Source organism: Macaca fascicularis, chromosome 4, assembly GCF_037993035.2.
Source record: "Macaca fascicularis isolate 582-1 chromosome 4, T2T-MFA8v1.1".
In the NCBI taxonomy this organism is placed as follows: Eukaryota; Metazoa; Chordata; class Mammalia; order Primates; family Cercopithecidae; genus Macaca; species Macaca fascicularis.
Window position 1 is genome coordinate 15,510,088 of NC_088378.1, and position 26,839 is coordinate 15,536,926.

The window sequence follows — 26,839 nt, forward strand, 5'->3', positions numbered from 1 at the left end:
GTTTATGATTAAACACAAAGAAATAATTTCTCTTCTTCAATAAATATCTATCAAACCCCCATAATGTATTTAAAATTATTGAGAAAAACATATTAGAATAAAAGAACATAATGCATTTTCACTTTTCTTTTATATATGTGTGGGTGTGTAGAATCAGGGCTCCAATTACAATCAGGTGCCACATAACAATGTTTCAGTCAAGATGGACTGCACATGCAATGGTGGTCCCCTAAGATTATAACAGAGCATATCGAAACCTCATATATGGCACTTGATATTGACACTGCAGATCAAGTAGAGAAAATAGCTGATATTCAGTAATGGTGCTGAGACATTTAGTTTTCTGATGTAACATACAAATATATTTCTATTTATATATTTTTTTTTCTACGTTTGTGTAATATACTCTATGACGTTCACACAATGACAAAATCGCCTACCAATGCATTTCTCAGAACATATCCCTGTCGTTAAGCAACATACAAGTAAAATTAAGTAATTTTAGAAAGAGTCTTCCTTTTTACCAGAGGAAAACCAATTCCTTGTTCCTGTTCTACAACTGCAAAAGGAGTGCCAGAAAGAGTTACAGTTGTCAACAGAAGCTTGACCCTCTGTTCTCAAGTACGTGCTGGGGATGTAGTGGGAATTTAACACACTAAACAAGAAACTGTCCATAATCCAGTTTACTTCAATTTTTAAGAAGAATCTGTATATAAATACTGAGGCTTTCTGCCAAAAAAGCAAATGCTTCATGGATTTGGCTCCTTGTCTTTTCTTGTGGCTGTTCTCCAATATCAACTTGGAGATGTCCCCATCTCAAAATCTGCCAGCTACTGAAACATGGGTCAAACAAAACACTTTCCTTTCTGTAGAGTTTAATGTATCTTGACAATGAATCCTATTAGGTAAAGCAGAGATCACATTTTAAAAATGCATAAAATAAGTAGTTCCCTGAAAACAATCTTTTCTCAGATACTAATACTCATTCCACAATATTAAATTTCAGATTTAAAATGTAAGGTTTTCTATGATTAAACTTTCAGACACTGGAATCAGACATATCCAAAGAATCTTTGGTAAATGTGACACACCTGAATTGATGTAAATTTAATAGAAGCATATCTTGCTTTCCTTTTCAGGTAATATTCCTTTTCACTTGACTACCATATAATTTTAAAAAGAAACCAGAATAACTCTCATTCATCACTTTTAGTAGTTCGAAAAGTCTGAATCTACTCAAAAAAATCTCCACACTTTGAAATTTCCAAGTTTTAAGTTTGTTTTATTTACACTAATTCAAGTTTATTACCTTTCAGGGGTCTTAAATATTTTATGCACTACAAAAATCTTTCTTTAAAAGGCATCCCATTTATACTTCCAAACCGCTTTCTTAACACAAACGCAAATTAACACACTCCAGAAAAAAAAAAATTATTGTTAATTCCTTAATTGTATTGTACCTCAAGTCTATTTAATTCTATATAGTTATAGGAGAGAAAAATAAAAACAACTAGGTCTAGCTACTTGATAATAGGTAAATTCTTTATTCCAAATTAAATATATAACAGTGTAATAACTACAGCATAATTCAGAAGACAATCAAACGACATTCAAGTGATCTCACAGAAAAATAAGAAAACATTTTGATACAGAAAATGAAAAAAATAGCTTAGTTCATAAGTCATTAGAGTTATTACATTACATTTTATCTTCACAACAATAGCCACAACCCCAGGCTATATCTCACGTTCCCTAAATCTAAGCAGATTGTTTTTAGTTGGGAAAAAGATTAACATAAACTTACATTTTACTAATAATCTGAAAGCTCTCAAATATGCCAAGAAGCCTATATCTCTAAAATATAGCTTCATCTTTTGAAATAATTGATGCTACAGGAACAGCAATAATAACCGTTATCATCAAAGTAATTTCCCTGAAAAATCTCATCACATTAGGAAAAAAGTATTAAAAAAAACAAAAATGAAAGCAGAACAAAGCATACAAGAGCAATAAGACAATTATTAAATGGCCCATATACATGTAATTGAAATCACAGAAAGGAAAGAAGAGAGAACAGGTCAGATGAAATACATGAAGAGATAATGGCTGAGAATTTTTCAAATTAAGTAAAAGATGCCAAACTACAGAACCAAAAACCTCAGAGAAGACCAAACAGACCAACAAAAGAAAACAGACATATCACATTCAAAATTAAGGTACATCGTATCTAAAGACAGAGAAAAATCTTAGACAGCCAAAAGAAAAAATAAATTAAATGAACAAAGGACGCTATATGCAGAGAATCAAAGACAAATGACAAAAATATGTAACAGTGCAAAAAATCTCAACAAAATACCAGCAAACCAAATCCATCAGCACATCTAAAACTTAATTCACCATATTCAAGTAGACTTTATTCCTGGGATGCAAGGTTGGTTCAACATATGCAAATCAATCATTGTGATTCACCACATAAACAGAATTAAAAAGAAAAACATATGATCATCTCAATAGATGCAGAAAAAACTTTTGATAAAACCCCTCAACAAACTAGGTATCGAAGGAATATATCTAAGAGCCATTTATGACACACCCACAGCCAACATCACACTGGATAGGCAAAGCCTAGAAACATTCTCCTTGAGAAATGGAAGAAAACAATGATGCTCACTTTCACCACTCTTAAGATAGTAACGGAAGTCCTAGACAGAGTAATCAGGCAAGAAAAAGAAATAAAAAGTATCCAAATAGGAAAAGAAGAAGTCAAACTATCTTTCTTTGCTAATGGTATGATTCTATACCAGAAAACTCTAAAGACTCCACCAAAAGCCTCCTTGAACTGATAAACAACTTCAGTCAAGTTTCAGGATACAAAAATCAATGTACAAAAATCAGTAGCATTTCTATATAACAATAACCTTCAGGCTAAGGGTCAAATCAAGAATACAATCCCATTTACAAGAGCCACAAAAACAATAAAATACCTAGGAATACATCTAATGAAAGTGATGAAAGAGCTCTACAAGGAGAACTACAAAACACTGCTGAAAGAATCAGAGATGACACACACAAATGAAAACATGTTTCATGCTCATGGATTGGAAGAATCAGTATCATTAAAATGACCATACTGCCCAAAGTAATTTGCAGATTCAGCATTATTCCCATCAAATTACCAATATCATTTTTCACAGAATCAAAAAAAAACAACTCTAAAATTCATATGGAACCAAAAGAGCCCAAACAGCCAAAGCAATCCTAAGCAAAAAGAAAAAACCTGGAGGCATCACATTACTCAACTTCAAACTACACTACAAAGTTAGAGTAACCAAAACAGCAAGGTACTGGCACAAAAAGAGATACACGGACCAATAAAGCAGAAGAGAGAACCCAGAAATAAAGCTACACACCTACAACCATCTGATGTTCAACAAAGTTGACAAAAGTAAGCACTAAGGAAAAAACTCCCTATTCAATATATGGTGCTGGGATAACTGGCTAGCCATATGCAGAAGAATGAAACTGGACTCTTATCTATCACCATATACAAAAATTAACTGAAGATGGATTAAAGACGTAACTGTAAGACCTAAAACTACAAAAATCCTAGAAGAAAACCTAGGAAATACTTTTCTCGACATCAGCCCTGTCCAAGAATTTATGGCTAAGTCCTCAAAAACAATTGCAACAAAACCAAAAACTGACAAGTAGGACCTAAGAGCTTCCATACAGCAAGAGAAACTATTAACAGAGTAAACAGATAATCTACAGAATGGGAGAAAAAATTCATAAACTATGTATCTGATAAAGGCCTAATATCCAGAATTTATAAGGAACTTAAATCAACAAGTAAAAAACAAATAACCCCATTAAAACATAAGCAAAGGACATGAACAGACACCTCCCAAAGAAGACATATAAGTGGCCAAAACACATATTGAAAAAATGCCCATCACGAATCATCAGAGAAATGCAAATCAAAACCACAATTGAAATACCATCTCATACCAGTCAGAAGAGCTTTTGTTAAAAAGCCAATAAATAACAGATCTCAGTGGGGCTGTGGAGAAAAGGGAACACTTTTACACTATTGCTGGGAACGTAACTTAGTTCAGCCACTGTGGAGAGCAGCCTGGAGATTTCTCAAAGAACACAAAATGGAACTACCATTTAACACAGCAATCCCATTACTGGGTATATAACCAAAGAAAAATATATCATTCTACCAAAAAGACACATGCACCCACATGTTCATCACAGCACTATTCACAACAGCAAAGACATGGAATCAACACAGGTGTCCATCAACAGTAAATGAGATAAAGAAAATGTGGTACATATACACCATGGAATACTACACAGCCACAGAGAGAATAAACTCAAGTCCTTTGCCACAACACGGATGCAGTTGGGAGCCATTATCCTAAGCAAACTAATGCAGAAACAGAAAACCAAATACCACATGTTCTCACTTACAAGTGGCAGCCAAACAATGAGAACATATGGATATTAAGATGGGAACAAGTAGACACTGAAGAATACAAGAGGGGAGAGAGAGGCAAGGATGGAAAAACTACCTATTGGGTACTATGCTCACTTCCTGGGTGACGGGTTCAATCGTACTTCAAACCTCAGCATTATGCAATATACCTTTGTAACAAACCTGCACAGGTACACCTGGAATCTAAAATAAAAGTGGAAAAAGAAAAAAAATTTAATTCAAATAAAAATGTATATGTAAAAGCCAAATAACAAATAGTAGAGTGACATATTTTAAGTACTGAAAGAAAAGGCAATCCAGAATTCTATTTCAGCAAGAATATTTTAGAAAAATAAAGTCTTTTTGGGAGAAACAAAGATAATTTATTACTAGCAGACTTGTCCTATAAGAAATGTTAAAAGTTCTTCAGGTAGACAGAATGATACCAGACAGAAAACTTGGATCTACACAAAGATATGAACAACAGTATAAACGGTATAAATGAAAGTAAATATAAAACTTCGTATTTTTCTTATTTGCAATTGCTCTAAAAGATAACTGTCTCTAGAGCAAAAATGCATCCATGTACTGCATAATGATATTTAATCGACAAGGGACCACATATATGATGGTGGTCCCAGAAGATTATAATGAAGCTGAAAAATTTCTATCGCCTAGGGACATCCTAGTTGTACTAACATTGTAGTACAATGAGTTACTCATGTGTTTGTGGTGAAGCTGGTGTAAACAAACCTATGCTGCCAGTTGTATAAAAGTATAGCATATACAATTATGTTAAGTACATAATACTTGATCATGGTAAGTTACTAGCTTATATATTTATTATATACTTTATCATTATTTTAGAAGGTACTCCTACTTACATAAAAAAGAAGTTAACTGTAAAACAGCCTCAGGTAAGTCCTTCAGGAGATATTACAGAAGAAGGAACTGTTATCATAGGAGATGGCAGTTCTATGTGTATAACTGTCCCTGAAGACCTTCCGGACAAGATGTGGAGGTGGAAGACAGTGATATTTATAGCTTGACTCTCAGTGGGCCTAGGGCTAATGTGTGTATTTGCATCTTAGTTTTTAACAAAAGTTTTAAAAGTAAAAATTAAAAATTTTTAAATAGAAAAAAGTTTATAGAATGAGGACATAAATACTTTTGTACAGTTGTACAATGTATTTGTTTTAAGTTATTATACAAGAGTCAAAACATTTTAAAAACTAAAAAGTTTATAAAGTAAAAGTTACAGTAAGCTAAGGTTAATTTATTATTGAAGACATTTTTAAAATAAATTTATTATAACCTACATGAACAGTTCTATAAAATCTATAGCAATATACTACAAAGTCTTAGAGCAGTAATGTATTATATGCTGATTGCATATATATAAAAGTAAAACGTATGACAAAAAACACAAAAGACTAAGAGGAGAAATGGGAGTATAGAACTATAAGGTCCTAATACTACATATAAAGCTATGTATTATTATATCAAGAAAACTGCAATTAATTACAAATATACGGAAAACCCTACGGCAACCACTAAACAAATTTCAGAAAGAGGTATAAATAAATGAGCAAATAGCGGAGAGAAATGGAATAATTTTTTAAAAATTCAAGTAATCCAAAAGAAAAAGAGAACAGAGAGACTAACATAAACCAGCTAGCATGGTGGTAGATTTTAATCCAACCATATCACCAATATCGATACATAAAAACAATCTAAACACACTAAATAAAAGAGACATGTCAAAATGAAAGACAGAGATTATCAGACTGGATGAACAAGTAAGCCCATCTATATGCTGTCTATAAGAAACCCATATTAAGTTGATACAGATAGGTTGAAAGTGAAAATAAAACAAAAAACAAAAACAAAAAAAGATATGTTGGGAGACAATTCTCCATGGGTCTCTGTTGAGGTAGCTGCCTTTGAACCTACTTCTCAGTATCTGGCCTGCAACCATCTCCACAGTTACTCCTTATTAATAAGTGATAAAATGGAAAGATGGAAATCTCATGTCTACTGCTAGCATCTATGAAATTCATAGCAAACTTCAGTTTTTGACATGATATACCATGTAAATACTAATCAAAAGAAAGCTGAAGTAGTTATATTAATACAAGGCAAAGATTTCAGAACAAGGAATATTACCAGAGATAAAGAGGCTGTTCCAGCAGAAAGGCATACCAATCTTAAATATATATGGATCTAACAAACTTTCAAAATACATGAAGCAAAAACTGATAGAACTGGAAAGAGAAATAGACAAATATATTAAGTTGGAGACTTCAACACATCTCTCAGTATTTTACAGAACAAGTAGGCTATAAACATGGAAAAACTCAATTTCTCACTAGTGATAAAAAATATGCAAATCCACAATGAGATGTTTTAAATTAATTCCTAATTTAAAACTTAAGTCTGACAATCCTAAATATTGGTGAAGATGTGGAACATCAGAAACTCATACACTTCTGGTGGGAGTATAGGTTGGTATGATCACTTTGGAAAACAATTTGGCATTACTTAGTAGAGATGTGCTCATATTTATAATTTAAAATTCTTATGAAGAATAAATAATAAATATAGATTCACCAAGCAAATATTAAAACCAAAATAAATAAAGCCACAAAATGTAAGTACAACACCTCCTGTTAGGCCTAACTAGACACCGAGACTCACATAACCCAAACAGCTTGGTTATACTTAACATGTCAGGCAGGCGTGCTCAGTGCAATTCAGGGGCTAGTCTCTTTGGCCCTCTCAGGTGGCAGATCAAGTGTAAGAGAATGACAGCATAAGATCCTTGCAGTAGGTACTCTAGCTTACAGGTACCAAACAGCAACCAGTATCTCCAGTCTCATAGGCATAGTTTCCTGAGCTTCAGGAACAGATTTACTTAGTTACAAGAGTTATTACACTCAGGGAAGTCCAAAGCTGTTAACAGCATAGCTACCAGTATTTACAATTCATTCACAGTCTTCCTCTGGTCCGTATGCAATTTAATAATCATGAGTCATTATTACCATAAGCAATCGTGCTTGGTTATGTAACTGACATTCTACCTTATCAAGCTTCCAAGTGAACAAAGCTAGGAAGTTAACCCAAGGTCAAAACTGTCCGAAGAGAAGAAAGGTTAATGTTACAACAAATAAAGAGATTCAATTAAGAATGGCACTAAGCTAAACAACTATTAATATATTTCACTGAATCCAAGATGCCAGTGATTATGACATCATTAATTTTTGTACTACTAAGAAAAGTGCTATTAAGTAAATATGGTGCCCTAGTAATTGTAAGACATATCCCAATTACTGAGATGCACAAATGGAGGGAAAATATACTTCTTAGAATTGATGAAATACAGAATAATCCTTCTCCCAATTTTTCACTAAAATATTTAAGACATACAGTAAATCTTCACTTAACTTTGTCGATAGGTTCTTGGAAACCTAAACTTTAAGCAAAACTTCATAGTAGATCTTCAAATAACATTTTGTTCAACTTCATTTTATTATAACAATGAGAAAAAAGTGGTTTCATTATATGTCATTTCACTTAAAGTCACAATTTCCAAGAACCTGTCACAGACATTAAGCGAGGGCTTACTGTATAACTCTGTTCTCTACCTTGGGGACATGGTCTGCTCCAACAGAAACCAGTACCCTACTAAAAATTTTCTAAGACATCTAAGGTCATACTCTCTCACTTAATACCTCTGTTCGTCTACTCTAAAAACAAAACACCCAATATCAACATAATTGACGCAGCATAGCTGTCTTCTTCCTGGCATGTTAAATAGCATCCAAAATCTAAATAAATGAATTAGCTCCCATCACTGATTAAATCACTAAAAGTCCTAAGGGCCTTTACAACCTAGAGGCTTTCATGCAATGTTGTGGTAAAATAAATAAATAAATAACAAAATTAAAACAAAAACAAAAACAAAAAACACACTGTCTCAGGTTACCCATATATATGTTAGTTGCCATATACCAGAGAACTGTGCAACGAGAAAAAAACTTAAATCTCAGTCCAGTAGAGGTACACTAAATGAATGTTTTCATCTAAGTGGGTTGTATACGATCATTAGTTCTTTATGCTAAGGAAGGCAATTCTATCATTTTATAAGCAGAAAATAAATATGATTAAAGTGAACTTGCCACACCCTATCTACTAGCAAACTCTAGGCTTGGAAAAATAGCCCTTGTTCATAGATATGTCTGGAATGGGACCTAAACAAATATTCAGCAGCATAGATAAAACATCTTCTTAAAAATGCCACAGAAAATCATCTGTGATAATTTATATTTAGAAACAGAAGACGTGGAAAGTATATGCTGTATATTCTCAATAACATACTACAGGAAGAAATAAAAAGACAGACTTATATTCTAAGATATAAATGGAACTCTAAGAGACAAGAAAAAAGAATAGAAATAACAATAAAAACTACATTTTGGTATATACACTTTTTTAAATGAGTTCTGTTATCTACGTTTTCCAAAAAGGAAAGCATGGCCAGGCGTGGTGGTTCACGCCTGTAACCCTAGCACTTTGGGAGGCCTACGCAGGCGGACTGCCTGAGCTCAGGAGTTCAAGACCAGCCTGGGCAACACAGTGAAACCTCATCTCTACTAAAATACAAAAAACTAACAGGGCATGGCAGTGTGCGCCTGTAGTCCCAGCTGCTCGGGAGGCTGAGGCAGGAGAACTGCTTGAACCCAGGAGGCAGAGGAGTTCGAGACAAGCCAGACCAACATGGTGAAACCCCGTCTCTTCTAAAAATACAAAATTAGCTGGGCGTGGTGGTGCGTGCCTACAATCCCAGTTACTCGGCAGGCTGAGGCAGGAGAATCGCTTGAACCAGGGAGGAGGAGGTCGCAGTAAGCTGAGATCACTCCAGCCTGGGCAACAAAGCAAGACTCCGTCTCAAAAACCAAAACCAAAAGACAAACAAACAAACAAACAAGCAAAAAAAACTTTAAAATCTCCCTTTTAAAACATCTTGAGATGGGTTTAAAACTGAAGTGACATAAAAGGATTAAAAATAGTGATGAAAAATGATTTATACCATATATCATAGAAACAGTCAAACTGAAAAGAAATAGGAATAATAATTTTGACACAGCACAAAAAGATTTTAAGAAGAAATGAATTAGTCTCTCTATATTACTAAAAAGATCTCTACAGTGCTACTCAAATGCCATCTATGAACTAGCTGTTTGCTACAGCTATGCAACAAGACAATGTACAAAGCTCAAAACTTAGCATTTAGAAACTCTTACAGCAGTCTGACAGGGAAATTTTATAACTGTTAAATAAAATAATTTTTAAAAATGGAGGCTGTATTACTATTTTGTCAGTTATTCTCATTTCATTTATTTCATTTTCCAGTAATTCCTTTTTAATGTATTATAATGAAGTATCAGAGTTAAAAAAAACCTGATTCTTCACCACAAATAATTTGAAAAGCACTGCGATAAAAGACTTATCAGTCATGAAGCTGGATGTGCCAAACAACACATCAAAATATACAAATTTAAAACAATTACAGATGCAAGGCAAAAATGAAGGACAAATGTTTATTTGGGAAGCAAACTCATTCCATGACACATTAGATTAGATTTTTTTAAAAAAAAGCACATACAGGAATTTTAAAATGTCATGTTTTCTCTAAGAAGTCACTGATTATAAACATCCTATCAGTTTAATATCAGCTTTTCAGGGGGGAAAATTAAATGAACATACTGTGAGATACATTACAACCTCGGAAATGTTAAAATTGGGCCAGGCGAGGTGGCTCATGCCTGTTAAGCCCAGTACTTTGAGGGGCTGAGATGGGCTGATCACCTGAGGTCAGGAGTTCAAGACCAGCCTGGCCAACATGGCGAAACCCCATCTCCATGAAACATACAAAAATTAAACAGGTGTGGTGGCACATGCCTGTAGTCCCAGCTACTTGGGAGGCTGAAGCACAAGAACTGCCTGAACCCAGAATACGGAGGTTGCAGTGAGTCGAGATCGCACCACAGCACTCTAACCTGGGAGACACAGTGAGACTCCGTCTCAAAAAATAAAATAAAATTAGAAAAAAGAAATGTTAAAATTGTTTAAAAAGGATTAATCAAGAAAATAACAGTAAGTCAATAATTTGGTATTAAATGAAAAACTTCCTTTCAATTTTCAGTGAAACATGTATAAAGATGTTAACAATAAAGCAAACGCTAAAGAATACCTCAATAACGTTTAAAAACTAGAAACTATGTAAAGCATGGTTAAAAATACTGGCTTTCTGTCATGCCCCACCAATCACTTAAGGATTCCTATTTGTTTTTGATGCTGCTGGGTAAAATCACATAAGAAGAAAGGGTTTGACAACTTTAAAATGTTTAAAACTGTATTAAATTACTCAAAACATGATTATCTGTCCAGCCTCACAGTTTTCTAATATCTTTTTATACAAAAGTCGAGGGAAAAGGTCAAAGTACTTCATAATGTCAGATGTGGCACAAGAGGTCACAGATGCCTCTGCCACCTTCTTCCTGGCTCCCCACAATCTCAGAAAAAGCTAGGATATTATTTGGGCAGTAGGTAGCATTACCGCATTCTCAAAAAAGTCTACATTCTGCATGTTTTTCTTCTATGTGGTCCACTGCTAAGGGCTACTCTAATCTAGCCATCCTAACATGTGGTTGATGAGGTCAAGGTTGGCTGAACAGATTGAAAATTATATAGCTGGCCCTCCATATCTGTGGGTTCCACATCTGTGGATTCAACCAACCACGGATCAAAAATATTCAGGGAAATAGTTGCATCTGTACTGAATGCGCACAAACATTTTTTCCTCATTATTACCTTAAACAATACAGTATCACAATTATCACACAGCATTTACAATGTAGTAGGTGTAAATTTCAAGTACTATACAGGAGAATATACTTAGGTTATTTTATGCAAATACTACACCATTTTATATAAGGGATTTGAGCATCTGTAGATTTTTGTATCCTCAGGGGTTCCTGCAACGAATCCCCCAGATACTAAGGGATGGATACTGAGGGAAGACTGTACGTAAGCATAGAGCATTGCTAGAACCACTACCATGATCTATGTATGTTTTATACACATCACACACACAAACACACACACACACAAAATGAAATTAACAAGACTCAAAGCAACATTATTAACAATTTATTCTAAGTGACATAGAGTATTTTCCATCTATCCTATACAATCTCGTCATCTAAAAACAGCCCTCCAGAGGGTATGATCTTACTGCTTGAACTGCCTGGTCAAAAGGACTGATGTCATAATAAAATCAAACCTAAAAGAGGAAAAAAATAAATCAAAGACAGGATCCTTTTGAAGTTTTTCATTTTAACTATCAAGAGTTTTATAAAGTTCTCTGCAGAAGATCTGATAATGCCAGGATCTTTTCCTTCCATTCCCATGCCTAATACTTAAACCTAGCTTCATTAAAATGTGATTTAAAAGCCTAATTCAGATATAAAGATTATTTATGAAATGAAAAAAAAGATACTACTTAAATAAAAAGTTATCAACCATAGAACTAACTGAGGAAAACATGGAACTCAATTTACAGATGGAGATGAACTTTCCTAATATATGAAGGCTCTTTGGAATCAGTAAGGAAAAGACCAAGAGTCTCGACAGGAAAATGTGTAAAAGATAAACAGTACGCTGATAAGGAAATACCATAAGTGCCTCTCAAGCATTGAAAAAACACTCAATCTCACTCATAATAAAAGGAATGCAAATTAAAACTACACTGAGATCAATTTCATATCTATTAGATTGGCAATGATCAAAACATTTGAGAACATAATCTTGATGAAGACATGGAAAAAGTCTCCTATTGCTGGTGGGAGTACAGATCAAAACAACCTCTGTATTAGTTTTTCTCATTTGAAGAAATCCTTGTAAGATGTTTAAAAATGTAGCAAGTAAGGTACATTTAGCCTGGTGTGGGCTGTTGGTCATATTCAAAAAAGTGTTACAGTTTTCTACTTTTATAGAATTTTGTTCACATGATGAAGCAGACAGGTAGGCCACTTTTAAAAACTTGGATGACTGGTCAGGCGTAGTGGCTCATGCTTGTAATCCCAGCACTTTGGGAGGCTGAGGCGGGTGAATCATTTGAGGTCAGGAGTTCAAAACCAGCCTGGCCAATATGGTAAAACCCCATCTCTACTAAAAATACAAAAAATTAGCTGGGTGGTGTGGTGCATGCCTGTAATCCCAGCCACTCAGGAGGCTGAGGTGGGAGAATAGCTTGAACCCGGGAGGTGGAGGGTGCAGTGAGCCAAGATCACACCATTGTACTCCAGCCTGGGCAACAGAGGGAGACTCCATTTCAAACAACAAAATAAAACAAAACAAAAAAAACTCGGATGATTAAGAGAGTAGTCTTGCTCCATCTGCTGCTCACCTCTTGATACCTTATTGTGCACTTAATGGGTGCTCAATAAATATTTGTTGAGTTGAATGAAACTAAGAATAATGTGAAGGATGATGAAAACGGAATAAAAACGAGTAAGAATAAGGAATTAGCTAAATTTATCTGAACTGTTGAATAAATTGCTTACATAATCACTACTTTAAGAAAGGAGCAATGCCACGGTGGCACATGCTTCCTGAAAAATGAGTTAGCCAGCAACAGCTGGATAATAGATTGTTGCAGTAATGGCCCCCTAATTAACTCCACTCCGTTAAGAAACCCCTCCCATACCTACTGTGGAATTGGCCATGTTGATCTGCTTTGGCCTATGGACAACAGAAAATATATGAGGTTTGCCATCACTAGTTACTTCTATAAACCTTACTACTGCCTCCAGGTGAAAGAGCCATGCCTAGCCTGCTGGAGACACATGGCCCCCATCACCCAAGCCAACAACCAGTATGAATTATCCAGACATAGCTATCCTAGACCAACCAGCTCCCAGCTGACCCATCAGCTGACTGTGGCCACATCAACAAGGCCAGACATAGCTGCAGCAGAATCGCTTAACTGAGCCCAGCCCAGAATCAGGCTAACAAATGCCTATTGTTTCACAGCACTATGTTTTGGGGAGGTTTATCATACAGCAAAAGCTGATCTAAGTAGAGAGGGGAATAGGTGGTCAAAGAAGATTTTTCCCTTACCTGTTCTGCTTTCTATATTTCACAATGAGAATATATCTACATACTATTTAATTACACTGAACTTATAAAAATTGCATATCGGATTGATATTAAAATTCTACTATCACCTTGTAAACACATATACATTAATTCAGTCCAAATGGGAGCACGAATTTGAGAGGAGACATTAATATTGTGTCAGAAAAAAAATGGGTTAATAGAGTACCAGGGTTTACTATAACACACACACACACACACACACACGAATGTGAATAAGAGTATATTCACGGTCACTGTCACATCTCAATAATGGTTATTATCAAATTCTGGAAGTGTTAGAAGACACTCATCTCAGATTTTGCTTCACTCTTTCTTCTGTTTAAGTGGGTAATGGCCTAATACACATTTTCTCATTTAATCCTCATATGGTATGAGGTAAACATTACGCTACAACACTTTAGGCAAATTAACCTCTCTATGCCTCATTTCCTCAACTGTAAAATGGGGATAACAGTTCTATTTTACAGAACTGTTGTGAAAACTAAATAGCTTAGAACAGGGCACACAGTCCTTACTCAATAAATGGTTTACCACCTCTTTTAGTAAAATGATGTAAAATTAAGGTCTTTTAACTATAATAACATGACTTCTATTTTCAAAACATTAGGCATTATCAACTAAGGTGTGAGACATCATAATTAATCTGGATACCTTTCTAACGACTTCATTTAAAAATTAAAAGACATGCCGGGGTGTGGTGATGGCTCACGCCTGTAATCCCAGAACTTTGGGAGGCCGAGGTGGGCAGATTACCTGAGGTCAGGAGTTTGAAACCAGCCTGACCAACATGGTGAAATTTCATCTCTACTAAAAACACAAAAATTAGCCAGATGTGGTGGCACGTGGCTGTAATTCCAGCTACTTGAGAGGCTGAGGCAGGAGAATCATTTGAACTTGGGAAGTGGAGGTTGCATGGAGCTGAGATTGCGCCTCTACACTCCAGCGTGGGTGACAGAGTGAGACTTCATCTCAAAAAAAAAAAAAAAAAAAAAATTAAAAGACAATGTTATTAAACAAAACCTAGGAATGTATGTAGAAAATACATGGTGATGAGAGGTGAAGCTCTGGGCAATAATAAATCATTTAGTCCACATTCCACAATCCTAAGTAGGTTTAAAATACAAAGGCTTCCATTTTTGTGTGTGTTACAAATTCACAAGAAGAGAGCAATAAATCCTATTGAAATGTCACTTTTACTGTGACATCTAGCATACGTACTTTCAACATGTTCAATCTTTTTTTTTTTTTTTTTTAAGGCAATACTGATGGCTTTGGAAAATAAGGTTCTTTTCAGGCCCTGATGGACCACTTATAAAATATAGCCACATTTTTAAAAAGTGTTTTTAAACAGGCAATTACCTAACCTGTAGATATGTAAAAAGTCTCACACCACAATGTGCAGATGTTTTAGTTTCTCCCAATGTGAGGAAAAATTCCATCTTTCATTTCAATTCAAACATTTTAAAGAGCATTCAGTATATGAGGTAATGTAGCAGATTCTGGAGATAAGACAGGTAAAGTAACATAAGTAACATTTATGTTACTATATATGCCAGACATTTGCTGGTTATCTTATTCAATCATAATAACGCTGTGCTGTAGAAATTATTAAAACTCACTTTACAGAGGAGGAAATTAATGCTAACATAAGTATAATAACTTGCTCAGGACCTCTCAGCAACAGAAGGCAGTGGGGTTGAGAAGTATGAGGTGGGGCCCATGAAGATAGCGCCACATGACTATTCTTAGAGACAAACACAATATTCATTGTAATAGATCGTTTAACAGCAATGTGGAAGGGGACGAAGACTTGGAAAACCAAGGAGATAATCTTTGGGAATGGGCAAAGGAGTCACAGAAGACTTTAGAGGTTGATATTTAAGTTGTTACTTAAGGATGAGTAGGATTTACCAACTTCAATGCCAAGGCTCACCCCCACCCCCCTCACCCCCAATATATTAACCAAAATAAATTACTTACTTGAAATTGAGAAAAACAATTTTGAGAGAAATCTTCCTCAGATATATTATTCCATAGTTTTAAAACAAATAATATGATGACAGTTTAATTTTTAAGTTGCTTTTATGTGGCTTGTCTTGGGTTTTATTCTGAAATGAAATTTAGATTAGTCATTTTCTTGTTCTGAGAAACTAGGAGTATGCCAACATGTTTTAACTGTACATTTTTCACATATCAACATGTATTCTTATTTACAAAGTCTTTCATTTCACCATCTCAAACAAAACCTAATTTAGTATATAAATTACTTCGAAGTATAAAAATATATATGCAAAACAATATATTTATTTTAATTCTTGTTATACTTCCTTGGTAATTGTAATAAATGGAAGAAAAATAGAAATCTTGTGAACTGTTATATATTACACAAGGCATTTTTGAGGTAACACACTTTCTTTTACTATTTGAATTGTTTATATAGTAATGATCTTTGAACCCAAAGAAAATTAAATAACTGCCCCAAAGTAAATTGAGCTCAAATTCTTAGTATTTCCCAAAACTATCATCCAAAAAGAAAACAGAATTGGCCAAAAAAAAAAAAAAAAAAAAAAAACCACGAAATTTTCCATTGACAATTACTACTCATTTTTCTCAGAATTTACTTTGCTAGGCGTGTATTCAATTTCTGCTACAGAAAACAGTCCAGTTTACCAATCCTAATTAAGCAACAAAGTATTTTTCATTTATAAAATGAAATATTTAAAAACCTACAGAGAGCTGGAAGAAACACAAGATCATCTGGAAAACTTAGAAGAAATGACAGAACACACACACACACCCCAAACAAAAACACTAAAAAGGTTAAATAGGCTGTCATTAAGAGGGTCTTACTTTTACTTACTTTTACTTATAATACTTATGTTTGGACAGTAGACAGAGTTCTTTCTAATTGCCTAAGACACTCATTCCTGCCTTATCTGTATTTACATGGAAATTACAAGTTAACACAATTTCACCCAAAGTTCACTGTTCCTTAACTCCCATTATTTCCTCTTATTATCACTATGATGTTAAAATGGCAGCAAGATACCAAAGTGACATACCCCATACCACAGCCCATTTCTCACTTTATAAGTAAGTTATATTTCTTTGAAATATCCAGCGCCAATGACAATATCCTCTAAAACCTACTTTAACCCAACCTATTTAAACTTGAATCATTTTTCACTTAGATTATCTTTTCTTTTTTTTTTTTTCTTAAAGAGATAGGGTCTTGCCATGTTGCCCAGACTGGTCTCAAACTCCTGGGCTCAGGCAATCTTCCTGCCTCTGCCTCCCAAAGTGCTGGGATTATAGGTGCCCAGCCCTAGATTATCTTTAATTCAGTGAATTCTAATCCAATCAAAATCAAGATGAGAGAATATTTAATTATAGCACCAGAGGAACTTGAAAGGTTTCATATATTCCCTCCTTCCTTTTTTGGAAATTGCATACATACAATTTTAGTATCAATTTTTGTTTATGTTTGCCCTAAACTCCTTTTGCTGTAATCTTGTTTTCTTAAAGATGCAGCCAAATCATCATAAAACAAATCCTACCATAATCTATTCTAGATTATAGATTAATATTATTATATATAATAATATATATTACATATTATTATATAAGAAGATTCTAAGCACTATTAGACACCGTAGGGTCTCAAAGATTTCTGAACTACATATGTGCAGTTCTTTTAATAATTCCTCTGAGGTTCTGTATTTTTGTCTTTCAATTATTATCAATGCCTTCCTCCAACATTCCCTCATGTTTTGCGGGGAGAGGAGGTCAGTGTGAGGAGATGAGAGCTGAAGAGTCAAGATCCAAGATCCCCCATTTTCAAATCCAGCCTCACACCAACCAACACTAGGACACTGGACAAATCCCTAAGCCTGCTATGTAGACTTGTTTTCTTTATGTAAAACGAGTACATTTGACTAGAATGATGTTTCTCACCCCTTTTAACACTGCAAATAAAACTTGTTAGCAAAAAATTTTTTAGCACACTGCGACAACAGGAGGGCATCTGGAGGCATTTACATAGTGCCTGGTGAAAAAAATTATATTTTCTAAGTACAGAAGATAAAATTTAAAGTATTATGGTAGATATTTTTTGACATATGTAATGCTGAAAATTTTAATATGCATTTCAAAACCAAACTTTTTCCCATCAAGAATATTTCAAAATTAAAATCATGCTTTATTTCTGACATACATGCACTATTAGGCAGTCACCTTGCAGAGCACATCAAACGCATATGATGAGCAGCATCCAATACAGGTGAATACAGATAGTGAGGCCTGGCGCTGGGCCACCAGGGACACCCTCCCTGCTTCCTTGTCCTCTCACTGTAAGTGGGTTGCACCTTGTGGTAGGTGGCATGTTCCTTTGGCACCGTGAATACAAACTCCAGTAACAATTCCATGATCCCTTTCCCACAAGAGGCAGCTGTACACTGTGGCTGGCTGCTGAAGTAGATTCCAAGTAGTAAGGCACACCTCATTTAATGCACTTAAAATATCAAAAGGAGCAGTAACTGCTGGTTGTCACTCACCATGCTATCTGTTCACAGGAACCCCAATGCCTTCCTTCAGCCCCCATTCCACTAGGACTACCCTTCTGTGAGCCATGTAACAGCAACTGAAAACTTTGAATTAGAAGATTTCTAACAATACCTAAAGTTAAAAACAGTATTGCAGTAATCATTCGTTTGTAACAACTATTATGGTCTTTTATTTTTAATTTCTTACCAATTCCTGTAAGCAAAACATAGCTTAAAAATATTAACTTTGAATAGTATTACATGCACGTGATTTTAAAATACTGAAAAATTACCAAACTGTGTACTTAAAAAGTTAGTCCACCTTTGTCCTCTAGGCAACCACTTCTACACACTGGAGGCAACTACTGTCATCAGACTCTCCCGTATCCTCCCATGCACATTACATTCTATATCTGCCCATATATATATATATATATATATGGATTTTATTATAATAAAGAATTTTATTCTAATACATAGGCATATATAGTATACAAAAAATACATATTTTAACCACAATAATGGCAGCAAACTGCCCACGCAGTCATGCCTCTTGCTTTTTTTCCTCGTATCTTAGACATGGCACCACAGCAGTACACATAATATTCTCTCATTACTTTTAACGGCTGACTAGTATTTTGTAGAATACATATACCATAATTCACCCAACTACTTCCCTACTGATATATGTTTAGCTTGGTTCCAATCTTTTGCAGTAACAAATAATGCTGCCACAAATATTCTTACATATTTATTTGACATATATGCAAAATCTTCTAGAGAATAAAATCCTATAATGGAATTACTAGAACAAAATATATCTGTGTTTTAAATTTTGGAAACCATTTTCAAACTGCTTTCTATAGAATATGAACACTTTATAATCCCACCAGCAATGTATGAGGCTGACCATTTTCTCTTCGTCTCACCCTTCCCGAGTTACACTATACATAACTTTTGCTCATTTGATAGGTGACAAAGAGTATGTTGAAGCTTTAATTTACATCTTTATTATATTATAAATAAAATTATACATCTTTTCATATGAATTCTCTTTGCTAATTTTTCTACTGGATTATTTTCTAGTTCTTTGTATTAAGAGGAACTTAGCCCTTTGTGAAGTCTACAAATAAGTTTTACTAGTCTGTTTCTCTTTGTTTGATTTTTTCCCCTATACAGAATTTTATTTTTATGTCCTAAAATCCAGCAATCTAGTATGCTATTAAAGGACTTCACCAATCCTGGATTATGTAAAAAATAATTGCCCTACATTTTTTGTTTCGTTGTTTCATATTTAAATCTTTAACTCCTCTGGAAGCCAACATTATTTTTCCAGATGACTAACTGGCTATCCCAACACTGTTTATTAAATAATTATTCTTTTCCCTACTCATAAATGAAGGTGGGATCCATTTTCATATACAAGTTGAATATCTCTTATCTAAAATGCTTGGGACCAGAAGTGTTTCAGATTTTTTCAGATTTTAGAATATTTGCAAATACATGAGATATCCTGAGGATGGGACCAAACCTGAATGTAATTTTATATAATTTTAAATAATGTTACACATGAAACAAAGTTGTTTTGGTTGTTTTTGAAACAGGAACTTGCTCTGTCACCCAGGCTAGAATGCAGTCGTACAATCATGACTCACTGCAGACTTCACCTCCCGGGCTCAAGCGATCCTCCTGCCTCAGCCTCCTGGAACCACAAACGTGTACCACCCTGCCTGGCTAATTTTTGTATTTTTTTGTAGAGATAGGGTCTTTCCATGTTGCCTAGGCTGGTCTCGAATTCCTGGGCTCAAGCAATCCTCCTACCTTAGCCTCCCAAAGTATTGAGATTACAGACATGAGCCACTGCATCCAGCCTGAAACAAAGTTTTGACTGCGACCCCCCATCACAACAAGGTCAGGTGTGGAATTTTCTACTTGTGGCATCCTGTTGGTGCTCAAAACATTTCAGATTTTGAAGGATTTCAGATTATGGAGTTTTGGATAAGGGATGCTCAACCTGTATTAAGTTCTCATATATATTTGAGTTAATTCTAGTCTTTACTCTGTTTTAGTGCTGTCATGTGCCAAAACCATGTTACTTTTCAAAACATTTTAAAATTAAAAGTACTTTACATACAAGTAAGAATAATAAAACCAGAAATTACTGGCTTGCTTTAATATATGAATCATTTTGCAGTTCCTAAATGCAATTTATATAATTAAGTTCAATATAATCATCATGCAATCATACATTTTGGTTGACACATGTTTTGGAGACCATTACGAATCTCATGTCTCTCTTACTACATTTCTGGAACCATATCTAGAAAACCAATTTTTCCTTAATTTTGCACATGGATTTTTTAAAATTATAAAATCAGTACATGTTCTCTGTAAAAAATCTGAAAATATAAAACATACCTTCCAGAGATAACCAACTTTTATACTTTGGTGTATCTTTTTCCACACTTTTAATAAGTGACTATTTTGTAAACTAATTTTTTTCACATAATACAATGACAGCACTTTCCCATGTTATTACACATACTTCTAAAACATGTCTTAAACACGTCCTCCCAAATGAATATACCCAGTTTATGTAACCATTTACCAATTGTTGAACATTTAGAGTTGTTCTCTGTGATGATTATCATCTATTTATTAATCATTGCAACAAATGAGTTGCAAGAATTAATAGATGAGTTTCAAGCACTGTGGTAAACATTAACTCTATAATGGTGAGGAAAAAGAAACACATTATCAGGATTTCTGGAGCTTACAATCTATTTGGAAAAACATGTTAATCTCTAAGACATAAAATTACAATGACAGCAAGTGCTATGAGAAGAGTTCATGGTGCTTTGAGAGTCTATGATAGGGAAGGCTTCCCTGAGGAAAGATAAACCGAAGTTTAGGTGAAAGACAAGTAAAAACATTCTAGGCAGGGGCAACGGCAGGTACCAAGCCCTCACTGTGGGAAGGAGCATGGCAAGAACAAGGGACTGAGATAAGGCCAACATGGCTGGAACAAAAAGAGTAAGTCAAGAACATGGCTCAAGTCATGACTAGACAGAAAGGTAATGGCCAGACTATGCAAGACCTTGTAAGACAGGTAGATGCCACCATATAAGACACAGAGTTTTGTCCATATCCTGAATGCAATGGAAAGTTACTGAAGCATATCAAACAGTAGGGTGATGTAATCAGGTTTGCATTTTTAAAAGATCCCTCTGATTACAGGAAACAGATCAGAAGGGGAAAAAGTAGATTGGGATAAACCAAGATTAGGAGGCTACTGTACTAAACTTGACCAAAAATGCTAGTAGTTTAGGGTGGTGATGATTATGAAAAGAAGCAGATGGATTCAAAAGACAATCAGATTTGCCAAAAGATTTATGTTCATAGATTAAAATCCCTAAAACTATAATTATTGGGTCAAAAAAGAACATTTCAAGGATTCTAATACACATTGCCAAACCGCCCTGCAAAGAGCAGTTTTCTTAATCTCTCAATTACCTTGTAGCTGTTCCTCTATCTGAAATTTTAAGTTCCTTAAAAATTCCTTTAACATGACTAATCCGTATTTCCTTCACGAAGTCTTCCCTGACTCCCCTTTTTGCCTGGATATAGAATGTGTCTCCCACTGAATCCTTGCTCTGTCTTACACACATTTCTATAGTCCAGTCATACTGCATTTGACTTAAGTTTACATGCCCATCATCTCTACTACACTGTGAGCTTCTGGAGGGTAAAGCTGTTCTTAAGGCACTTAAAGCTAAAATAACTTGCTACTCAGGGCTTCAAATACACGCTAAAAAAAGTGACCAATTTGTTTGTGATGAGTCATCAAATCTCCATAGTGTTCCTGAAAATTTCTCCAATAATTGTAATCAAATAGGTGTTATACGATCTTAAAATATTTTTAAATAACTTAGTAAAAAACAAAGTATGAACAAAGCAGATTCTAGTACAGAAATTTTTGAACCTGAGTTGTTGATACACGCTAGTTTTTTAAATTATTCTTATTGCAAATGTAACTCCAATTTACCAAAAAAAAAAAAAAAAAGGTTATTCTGGTAGTTTCTTATATTTAACTTTATAAAATATAAACAATGAGAATATATTTATAATTTGAATAAGCATCTACGTAAACTTACATAGCATTTCAGAATTATCAATTTCTTATGTTGAAAAGTTTGATTTCATGGCTAACAGCATCTAGAATGATCTATCAAAATCTTCTCTAAGCTAGAGGAAGTGGCAGAGTTCCTTAGAGTAATCTTAAAGACAAGCAGCTCCCTCTATAGTCTGTCTGGCCTACTTTGTTTAATTACTTGCTTTGTGAACATCTCCCATTCTTCTATTTACTCCTACTCTGCATCTCAGCAGGGAAGCTCTTTGAAAGGATAGTTCTGTTTAACCTGGTGCTGAGGAAACTGTGAGAGCTGTCTAAACTCCGCATGAAGTGAGTTACATCAAGCAACTAAGCAAGAGTAGAGATGTGGAAAATGGACAGCTTCCCAAGTCTACCTAAGTCGAATCCTCAAATGAAGCCTGATGATTTTATCTGTAGTGAATTCTCTAAGTGGTCACACCTATATTCAAATCTAAATGAAAAAACATTGTCCTATACTTTATTCATAACCTTTCATCCCTCCATTAATACGTTACCAAAATGTTGTTATAAAAGAAAAAGTTAACAATTTCTTCTGTAAATGATATTGCTCAATTTGATTATGTCAAAATAATGTTCAAGACATTTAAAAAACTAGTTAAAGAAATGGAGAGGAAGTTTGCTTTTGTTTTTTAAAAAATTCCATAACTCAGATGAAGAAACTTTACATGATTCCCTTAGGAATCAATATCCTCAGTTGGCAAGGGATTAAATCACTCAGGATTTACCATTCAAATCTGAATATCCCACTTTTTTTTTTTTTTTTTTTTTAAAGGCAGGGTCTGGCTCTGTTGCCCAGGCTGGAGTGCGGGGGCGGGATCTTGGTTCATTGCAGCCTCAACCTTCTGGGCTCAAGCAATTCTCCTGTCTCAGCTTCCCAAATAGCTAGTACTACAGGTGCACACCACCACGCCCAGCCAATTTTTGTTTCTTTGTCTGTTCGTTTTGTAGAGACTATGTTGCCCAGGCTGGTCTCCCACTCCTGGGTTCAAGGGATCCTCCTCCCTCTGCCTTCCAAAGTGTTGGGATTAGTGGCATGAGCCACAGCACCCAGCCCTGAATATCCCTCTTTTTAAAAATACCTTTTCAAATTTCACCAACTTAAGACATGGGAGTTTTTAAACCCAAAACACTTTATTTCTTAAATTACTCAAGATACGTCCTCAAAACACAGAACAATCAAAAGTCAACTGGACTGTTTTCTAAAGCAGAAAAATGCTTTTCATGCAATAATGGAAAAACTAAACTAGTAAAAGGGTATTAATCCAATCAGTTCAGAATTTGTAATATAATTTTGAAATGGCCACTTCATTTGAGAAAAAATATCTTTGGTTGCCATTTTTCAGGATCTCATTTGTAAGGCAAACTCAATTTTAAAACATTTTCTCTCCAAACCAAGGTAAAGCATTAAGGACCTCCCAAAATAATTCCTATATATGAAAAAAGTACGTTTATGGTATTTTATGTAGCATAGGTTTATCATGTGTTACATGTTTTTATTACCTTATTTTACTTGTTAGTAAAGATATAAACTATAAGGATATAATATAAACTACGTTCATATCTTTGCATTATGTTTACATCTTTACTTTTAAACATATCTGTCTTCATTAAAAATTCTAGCATTCAGTTTTACTAAGTCAGACTGGCCTCTCTTTTAATATTAATAATTTTCACGTTTTATTTTATTGGACTAGTTTTCCGTGGGGAGATAATTCAAAAGCAGATAATTCTGCAGTTTTTGATTATGTTTAATTAATATTAATCTCACTGGGAGTTTCTGACGTACTAATAAAAATGCTGGCTTGGTTTATGAAAAGTGTAAACTCTAAATGTATGCCAATGACTTCAAATTTTTTCTTGTTGAAACAAACATTTTTGTTGCAAACTGTGAACTATATAGCAAATTCAATTTGATAATCCTTAATTTAAAATTTGACTTTCTCTGTATCAAGTTTTATGTCTTTCAATGTACATATAAAAAGTGTCACTTTTTAATTCATTTAAAATATAAATTTCAAAGTATATACCAAAAAAAAAAAAAAAAAAAACCACACAGTGGGGGTTTTTAGTCTTTGGTTTTTATGGGTTTTTTTTTTTTTTTTTTTTTTTTTTAATAAGGGGCTGGTAATCTATTGTGGGATGCCCATGAAGGATGAAATAGGAAACAGTTAATGTGTCTTTTTAAAAATATTCAGAAAAACAAAAGCATATAATATTCTATATTTTTAAGGAGCAATTTCTCACGTTATAGAATTAGTTAGCTTATAGTGAAACTCATTTATTTCCACAAACGAAACTTTCCTATGAAACAAAGCTTGACTATCTCTCAGGTAAACATATTTAATGACTTGTGTGGAGGAGAAAAAATTATGTGTGGAAAAGTAATTCAAACAATACAAGCTGTAATACACAGAAATGCCACAGTATATCCTACTAGCATGTCCCTTTATGATTCGGAAATCTGGCTGAACAGAGCCATATCAACTTCACTATCTTATCCTTCCTCTGCATCTGAAGTGAGAACAGAGCATTACAGTGAAATTCCAATTGGAAACAAAGACAGCACCACTACATCTAAAAGGGCAGAAAACCTATTTTATAGAACACTTCATCTCCTCGATTTCCCAGCCTCCAAAGTTTCAAGTGTTACACTTTCAACACGTTAAAAGCACTCAAATTCCCCATCTTTCAAGGTTCATATCAAAATCATATTCACTAGTTTAAAAAGGAATATGCTACCAAATCTCACGACATTGACATTTTAACAAAGAGAATTCACATTAAAAGATAACAGCTTAGAATGAGTGCTTGTGTTTGGGAAAGCGCTATTATCTTGGTAGTCCACAGAAACTGACTGTAGTAACAAGATGAATGGTGATGAGGGCAAGGAGCATCAAGTGGGAAATGCTATCTAAAATCCCATAGGGCAATTCATAGCTAGAGGGAAGAGCATCCTTTCCTAGGAGGCATTATTTCCTAGAACTCCATTATTTCATGGAAGCAGTTCAAAGCATACAAAAAAGCAAAACCATTTTAAAACACCTAGTAAATTGGGCCTCTATCTTTTTTATATTATCATAAACCCCAAGAGTTTTTGAGAACGTACCTTCTGCACTGCTGTCTCTCCCCTTCTCACCCCTGCTTCAACATAGTTGTGTTTAAAAAATATACCTGTACTTAAAACGCAAGCCTACAGCCCAGTCTAGGAGCCTTTCAAAATGTCTGTGCTGCTGAGTCGGGCTGTGGTTCCTAATAAATTCACCCCGTTAAGTGTGATATTTTACGTTGGGCAACATAAACACGCATTTCCTACTTTCATGGATGAACATTTCCTGAAAGCATTGCACCTGAGGATGCTGCCCTGTCCCCAGACGCTCTGGCACTAAACTCTAAGGAATCAGACCTGCACTCACAGCAGAGTCACACGGTCACCCCAGTGAGAAAGATTATCTGGCCCCAGGCGCCACTCTCTTCGGCCCACTGCATCTCCGGAAGGGGCAGAGGAGAGCGAGGGTGAAAAGAGGCCATGGGGAGCGACTGACAACAAGGCTGACACTTCCCCGTTTCCAGAAAGCGGCACTTCAGGGACACAAGGGATGCCCGGGGTCCCACTAGCGACCGACCTCAGAGCGGACCCTACGAACCCGTCCACCGATGGGCATGGCGCGGCCACCTGGCCCGCCGTCCGGGGCGCTCGCGGCTTTCGCTCCCCCGGCTCGCGCCCTGGAGTGCGGCTCCCGCTCCCGGCCGCCACACGCCGTGTAAACACTCGGCGCTCGCCGCCTCCCTGCCCGGGGGTGGGGGCGCCGCGCAGCGCTCGCGCGGACCCACATTTTTGCGCCTCTTGTCACGCGCGAGAGAAAAGGCGAGGAGGGCGTAGGAGAGGGAAGACGCGGCAGCGATCCACGGAGACGGCCGGCGCCGGCGGCGTGCGCGCGTGTGCGCGGCGGGGAGGGCGGCCCCGGCGCCCCGCCGACTCCCGCTCCCGCCCCGCGCCCGCTTACCTGCCGGGGTCGCTCCGAAGATTCGCACCACCGGCACCTTCTTGACAGGGGCCTGGGTGAGGGGGGATTGGCAGGTATCCAGCCCCTGCAGCGGGCTGGCCATGTAGTAGTCTGCAGTCACTATCCTCACTGAAAACATGTTAGCCGCCGCCGCCACTGCCTCCCTTCACTGGCGACCCGGCAGCGGCAGCAGCAGCGGCGGCGGCTCCCTCCGCAGCGGCGGCGCCCCCTCCCCTTCTCGGCTCGGCCCCCTCCCCTCACACACAGACACCTCGAGGAGCGGCGGCGGGCGGGGCGGTGTAGGCGCTGCTGCCGCCGCCTCCTCAGGAGCACCCGGCAAGAGGCCGCAGGAGAGAAGCCCTCGAGCTTTCGTCGGTGCTGGTGCTGCCGCCACTGCTGCGGCCGCCGGGAATCACAC

At 35.9% G+C, this 26,839-nt stretch overlaps 1 protein-coding gene and 1 pseudogene across 17 annotated transcripts in view; one reads left to right on the forward strand and one right to left on the reverse strand.

The window, feature by feature from the left end:
• Positions 1–26,297, forward strand: part of LOC102122879 (bromodomain-containing protein 7-like) — a 59,869-nt pseudogene extending 33,572 nt beyond the window's left edge.
• REV3L (REV3 like, DNA directed polymerase zeta catalytic subunit) overlaps positions 1–26,839 on the reverse strand; it is a 189,342-nt gene extending 162,503 nt beyond the window's left edge. For 11 of the 17 annotated variants that reach the window (XR_012433354.1, XR_012433355.1, XR_012433357.1 and 8 more), the window contains exon 1: positions 26,422–26,839. Coding sequence is in view for 5 of the 17 variants with exons in the window: in XM_005551601.5 (XP_005551658.3) it covers positions 26,422–26,560 (139 nt within the window). In the remaining 12 variants the exon portion in view is untranslated. Of the gene's footprint in view, positions 1–15,682; positions 15,811–17,935; positions 18,170–26,421 lie in introns of all 17 variants that reach the window. The other 6 variants (XM_074036898.1, XM_074036896.1, XM_074036903.1 and 3 more) reach the window with 2 other exon arrangements.